Genomic DNA, 6,884 nt, shown 5'->3' on the forward strand with positions numbered 1-6,884 from the left:
ATTTTGAAAATAGTTTTAGAATTTAGGATGATTTGATATTTTGTTATAATTAAGTAGATATATATAAGAAAAAAAGTGATTGAAAAGGAGAGATGAGAAAGAAAAAGTGATTAATTGATGTGTAATAAAAAGATAAATAATTTTGAATTTTTTTTTGAAAAAATTTGTAACTAAACACGTTTTTGGAAAATTTTCTTTCAAAAACATGTTTCAAAACACAAACCAAACTCACCCGATATATTTTGGGTCAAGCTTTGGTCCAGTCCACCATCGGATTGGACCGCGCTATTGGACCCGTGGGGGCTCATTGCGGGTCCCGTTTTGAAAATTTGAACCGTTTAATGTGTAGAACTCTTCGAGTACTATATATCTGTAAAAAATCACGTTGATCGGATATCGATAGCTATGTGATCAAATCAGTTTTGTATAAAAAAAAATGAACGGTGAATAAATTAACAGTTGACAAAAAATTGATTTAATCACATAGCTATTGATATCCGATCAACGTGATTTTTTACAGGCATATAGTACTCGAAGAGTTCTACACATTAACGGTTCAGATTTTTAAAACGGGACTCGTGGTGAGCTCCCACGGGCCCAACAGCACAGTCTAGTCCGATGGTAGACTGGACCAAAGCCGCTATATTTTTATAATTGATATGATTAAAATGTACAAATATACAGATTTGGGGGTAAAGTAATATGTATTAATAATTAATGAGTATTTATACAATTAATCCAAATATATATACATATACATACATATGGATATCCAATTTCTTTGCAGCAAATGGCAGACCCCAAAGCGCGAAGAACACGAAAGATCGGAAAGGGGTTCCTTTAAGGGTTTATAGGATCATCTCTACAAGATTCCAACTTTCTCTTCCTGGTATGTGATTACACTTCAATTTCATTACATAGCTTCGTTTTAGACCCAAATAAACTGTAGTTATTATTTTTTTATTTACTATTAACATTTGTTTGGAACCTCCGAATCTTTCATTTGTCACAACTTGGAATTCCACAAAAATATCTAGTACTGTTGGACAATGTCCAACTATAGAACAAAAATCAATTAAGTGTATTTATGGGTTTAATTTATAGTTTCTTTGTTTGTCTTTTGGTTTCTTATCTGTTTCAAAATTTACCCATTTTGAATAATCTGATACTTTTTACTTGAGATTTTCGTTTAATTTCATCTATTTAGACATGGAGTTTCTAATTTCAGTAGTTCAATGGGGGACTGTTGTGTAAATGAGTAGCCGTTGATGGGCAAAAATTTGAACAACTTAAACCATACAACCAAATACTCATTTTTCTTACTCACTATTTTGAAATGAGGAGTGGAGAAGAAGATAGGTGTTTGTTTGTAGGGTTTAAGTTGTCCAATACAGTGTGAGTAAGAAAATGGGTGTTTGATTGTATTATTTAGGTTATCTAAATTGTAAAATTACTTTCTTTGAACAGTGTGTTAGGTTATACCATTATTGGTTTGAACGGGTGTTTCTAATTAGCTAATTAGACTGTAAAGTCAGAAATTCCATGGACTAAATAGATGAAATTGATAGTTTAGGGATGAAATAAACAAAATGATAATTGATTGCTGGATAAAAGAGAAATTAACCCTTTTGATTTTTCATTGCTTTCTTTGTTGCAATTTGAACCCTCATACGAAAAAAAAAAAAAAAAAAGGGTTGGGCAACACCAGAATGTTGTTCTAGTCTAGTAAATGCAATGTATGAGTGAAACCAAATTTACTTATTGAGCTTGAATTAGGACTTTTGTTGCTTTAATTTTTTTTCTTTTTTTGTGTGGCGTAAAGGGTTCAGCTCAAAAGTTGCAACAAGGGCTTCAAAGCCGGTATATTGTGTAGATTTGTCATGCAAAATGGCAACAAAGTCATTGAACAACATTTGGATTCGACGCCAGCAATGCCCATGTGGAGACTGGAAGTGCTATATTAAATGTGAAGGAGATGATCAGACGACATTAGGGTCACAACTGGTAAAGAGCGAGACAGCATCGTCATCGTCATCATCATCAGATGTTTTCACTCCATATGTTGGTCAGATATTTAAAACTGATGATGAAGCATTTGAGTACTACAGCAACTTTGCTAGAAAAAATGGGTTTTCAATTAGGAAGGCACGCTCAACCGAAAGTCAAAATTTAGGGGTCTATAGAAGAGATTTTGTTTGTTACCGGTCTGGATTTAATCAACCAAGGAAAAAGGCCAATGTGGAGCACCCCAGGGATCGGAAATCAGTACGGTGTGGATGTGATGCAAAGTTGTATTTGACAAAGGAAATTGTTGATGGTGTTACGCAATGGTACATTTCACAATTCAGTAATGTTCATAACCATGAGTTACTGGAAGATGACCAAGTTCGCCTTCTTCCTGCCTATAGAAAAATACAAGAGGATGATCAGGAACGCATTCTTTTGCTCTCTAAAGCTGGGTTTCCGGTGAATCGGATCGTGAAGGTGTTAGAAATAGAAAAGGGAGTTCAACCGGGACAGTTGCCCTTTATAGAGAAAGATGTTAGGAATTTTATTAGGACGTGTAAGAAAACTGTTCAAGAAAATGATGCATTGCTCACTGAGAAAAGAGAAAATGATATGTTAGAACTTCTCGATGCTTGCAATGCTATGGCGGGGAAGGATGAAGGATTTGTTTACAATTTTACCAAAGATGAAAATGGAAAAATTGAAAACATTGCATGGTCATATGGGGACGCTGTTCGTGCATTTGCAGTCTTTGGTGATGTCCTCACTTTTGACACCACATATCGCTCTATCACTTATAATATGCTTCTTGGGGTGTGGTTTGGCATTGACAATCATGGCAAGGCAATTTTCCTCGGGTGTGTTCTGATACAAGATGAAAATTCGCAGTCATTTTCTTGGGCATTACAGGTTTGTGGACAAAATTCCTTGTGATCATTCTCTGTCTATATTTCAATTTCTTCTTATGGTTTTTTTCTTTTTAGCAGACTTTCATGCGATTCATGAGAGGAAGACGGCCAGAGACTATTGTAACTGATATAGATGCGGGGCTTAGAGATGCTATGGCAACTGAGTTGCCAAATACTAAACATGTCATATGTCTATGGCAAATTCTATCCAAAGTATCTAGTTGGTTCTCTTTGGCACTTGGTTCGCAGTTTGAAGAATTCAAATCCGAGTTTGATATTTTGTGTCATCTAGAGAATGCAGAGGATTTTGAACACCAGTGGAATAATCTTGTTGCTCGGTTTGGACTTGGTTCAGATAAGCACATAGCTCTACTCTTTTCTTTTCGAGCATCCTGGCCATTTTCCTATATTAGAGGTTACTTTCTAGCTCGCACCAGAACACCCGAGTATTCGAAATCTGTGGACACATTCTTGAGGAGTATCTTGAGCGCACAAACATGTTTGCAAGTCCTGTTTGAACAGGCATACAATTTACTTGACTTTCTTTTTCTTTTCAAGTACTTTAACCATCATTTATTCAATTTTATTTATTACAGGGTTGGGATTTTTTCAGGTTCATACTGCTGCCAACTTTCAGTATCAGACGCGGGGTGAGCCGCAATATATGCCCATTAAAACATGCCTCCCTGTTGAAGAACATGCACGTAGTATGCTTACACCTTTTGCCTTCAATGCATTACAACATGAAATTGTGCTGTCTATGCAGTACGCAGCAACAGAAATGGCTAATGGTTCATTTCTTTTGAGACACTACAAGAAAATGGAAGGAGAGTCTCTTGTGTTTTGGATACCAGAAGAGGAGCAAGTTCACTGTTCTTGTAAGGAATTTGAACATTCTGGCATTTTATGCAGACACTCTATACGGGTATTTGTACTGAAGAACCACTTCCAAATCCCTGTAAAATATTTTCCGCTTCGATGGAGACTTGAGAGTTCCTTAGTTCCTGTGGATGATCCAATCATTCAATGCAACAACGACGAGTGTTCTCAAGCCTTTCATTCTCTTACTGCAACTCTTTTCTCTGAATCATTGATCTCCAAGGAACGCTTTAATTATGTTCATAATGAACTTACGCAGCTTCTTGAGAATGTGCAACAAATGCCAGCTAACAACAATGAAATCACTTTGAATTTGGCTCCTAACAATGTCAGTGAGTCTTAGGTTTGTGATGTACAGCTTGACGTCTAATGTAACTGCATTTGGGACCTTTTATTTAACAAGTCTAGGGAAATTGGATGATGAAATTAGTTGTTGAAAGCATCAAAAAGATAAAGTGTTGTTATTATTGCTTTCAATCAAATAAACTCATACTTTGCACACTGGAAAACTAAATAGGGGCAGTGAAATGTAGATTTCTTCTCAACATCCAACAGTCATTCCCAATTTTTGTGGGTGGTTTTTTTTTTTTTTTTTTTAAATTTAAATTTCTTCCTTTTTTGTCTGAATAGATTGTGAAGAAAGCTGTCATTTGTCCTTGATAAATGTAATCTGCCCTTTTGACATGGATTCTCTTTGAATTGGAAAGATGTTGCTTTCTTGTGATTTGTTGAACTTTTGATTGTTTTATCACAGCTGGCTGATGTTAGGATCTACGAGAATGACTTAGATTGCATTTTTGAGTAATGTTTTCCTTAAGTTTTTCTTCTCCACCTTTCAAATTATTGTTGAAAAATCTCAAACATATGATGTTTTAGCTTAGTTTTATTCTTCGAATCAATCCATTCAGCTGGAACAAGAAAAGAGGCAGAAGAAAATATATGTTCAAACTTCATTTGCAGTGTATTTATACCAATTGCTTCTAATGCAGGTGAATTTACTGAGGTAAGTCTTTATCTGTTGTTTAATTATTGATTCTCTTAGACAATCTGGAAAATGCATGATTGTTATTTTTCGCTCTTTCAGCTGATTGTTTCTACAACCTGAATTCTTTTTTGCATGAGTTTGTTTGATCAGAAGCCTGACTGATTTTTCCTGTGGGATTGTGTAATCATTGGCTAAGCAGCATATCATAAGGTACATCTCATTTGCTTCTAATTTAGCCGTCATATAAAAATGTTAATTGACAGTTCTACGCAGATCTTTTTGTCAATGATTTACAGGTTTAAGTCCTTAAACTTTTGTTATTATATCATTGTTATTGTCTGTGTTGATATTAAGCCATTGCTCCATACTTTGTTCCATATTTATGTTATCTTTTGTTGGTTTTGAACTTCTTTTTCTTTCTTAAGTAGTCAAATAGGCCAGCATGTTTTGAAGGAGGAATCAAGTGAACAAAGACAATGGAAACAATAGATGCAATGACAGTCTAAGAAGCAAGGATGCGGATATGGACACAAAGATGACAATTTTGAAAAATTAAAATACAGACATGTTGGAGATATGACGAAAGAATTTTTTTTTTTTATATGTGTATTTGCTATATATATGAATATAAATTTAGGGCAATTATATATGTAAGGCACAAAGGTATATGTAGCACTATTTTTATTTTTTTTCACTTCCAAGCAGAGGAAGCACGTGTCCGTGAAGTGCCCTCAAAAAATAATAATTAAAAATGGACACGCCACATGGTGTGTCTGATACGTGGACACGTGTGTCTCAGGGTGTTGGTGTCCTATATGTGTCCAACACGGACGCAACATCTATTTTGAAGTGTCAGTGCTTCATAGGTTACACTTCATATAAAAATTTATCTCTTTTAACCTCCAGATTCACTGACATCAAGTGCCATAAACTTATAAACAGTTACTAAACAGCTAGTTTTTGAGGTTGTTACAGGAGTGTTGGACTATAACCTTTAACTAGATTAGTTAGATCTTATACATGCAAATCAAAATCCCTTGGACATATAGTAGTTTTGAATCAAATCTCCTCCAACTAGTAACCAGACTATGCTGAAGTAAAAAACTTTCTGAACTCATAGTACTTCTGCTAAAAATGAAATTTGATGTAGAATACAAGAAGCAACTTTGGCTTAGTAGTCTTGTTCTGTTAGAAATTATGAACATTTGTTATTAGGGCTGGCAATTAGTATTTTACTAGCTATAATTATTCTTCTTTAAGGCAAAGTTATATCGGAGATCAAATACACAATTGTGAATTGACTGTCGATTTTTTGTTTTTGTTTTTTGACATGCAATTGTTTAACATATATACAACTAGAAATGATGCACAAATAGAGGATAAGCTATATGGAGTGGTATGTGCATTTGAGTAGGCGACTATCCTAACTCCATAACTGAGATTTTGCTAGTGAAGTTGCGGAACCTACGTTTGATGATTTTAGTCACATGACTTTTACTTATATGCAGTGCAGGCCATCCTATAACCTATTTAAGTGTTCCAATACTGTTAGAATTTTGATGATCCCTTCGCTGCATTTTTGGCATAGGTCTCTTGAGGACTTGTAAAAGTTTTGTCGTTGCTTACTTGCCAAAGTTTAAGAGGCGATTGAACTTAACAAGTCAAGTAATTCCTCTTTGTTTTGTCTTTTATTTTGCCCTTTTTATTTAAAACTAAAATTGATGTGTGGTCGCAGGTATGGTTCATGGTGGTGAAAGCTACAGATAGTTTTTAGTTCTGTGAAGCGTAAAGTTCAAGTTTGTTGTTACGGATGTTTTTGCAGTCTTCTCCGAGGAAGTTAGGACTGGCTTCTTTTTCCAGACTTACTTGCAATCGTAGGGAGACTCCTGAATATAAACATACATTACGGTACATGTGCATATACTTGATGCATTACATTCATAAAATTTCAGCCTTGGTGGCTTGTTCATTCCTTCACTTCCCTCCCCTCCCCTCCTCTGGTTGACAGGCACCTTAGTTCATTTTATATCTGAAAATTAAGAACGCTGGTTTTGACAACAAAATTTCAGTGTAATGTGTGATTGTATAACTTTCAATTAATGGCT

At 35.0% G+C, this 6,884-nt stretch overlaps 1 protein-coding gene across 2 annotated transcripts; it reads left to right on the forward strand.

Annotated features, from left to right (window-relative positions):
* Nucleotides 1-670: 670 nt before the first annotated feature.
* FRS10 (FAR1-related sequence 10) lies at nucleotides 671-4,527 on the forward strand. Of its 2 annotated transcripts, none has more exons than XM_028231134.2 (4): nucleotides 671-889; nucleotides 1,823-2,916; nucleotides 2,994-3,437; nucleotides 3,529-4,527. In XM_028231134.2, the coding sequence occupies exons 1-4, from the start codon at nucleotides 718-720 to the stop codon at nucleotides 4,135-4,137; spliced, it is 2,319 nt and encodes a 772-aa protein (XP_028086935.2). In that variant the 5' UTR covers nucleotides 671-717; the 3' UTR covers nucleotides 4,138-4,527. The 2 variants fall into 2 exon arrangements, with proteins under 2 accessions (XP_028086935.2, XP_028086934.2); XM_028231133.2 differs by having other exon boundaries at nucleotides 705-889; nucleotides 2,991-3,437.
* Nucleotides 4,528-6,884: the final 2,357 nt, after the last annotated feature.

The sequence above is a fragment of the Camellia sinensis genome, chromosome 7 (assembly GCF_055761805.1).
Source record: "Camellia sinensis isolate YWXY chromosome 7, ASM5576180v1, whole genome shotgun sequence".
Lineage (NCBI taxonomy): Eukaryota > Viridiplantae > Streptophyta > Magnoliopsida > Ericales > Theaceae > Camellia > Camellia sinensis.

Excerpts from the sequence above, each read along its gene's own strand:
- FRS10 (XM_028231133.2), top strand. The coding sequence starts at position 718 with ATGAGTATTTATACAATTAATCCAAATATATATACATATACATACATA. Across the intron at positions 890-1,822 it reads ATTCCAACTTTCTCTTCCTG|GGTTCAGCTCAAAAGTTGCA; the intron begins GTATGTGATTAC and ends TGTGGCGTAAAG. Across the intron at positions 2,917-2,990 it reads CATTTTCTTGGGCATTACAG|CAGACTTTCATGCGATTCAT; the intron begins GTTTGTGGACAA and ends TTTTCTTTTTAG.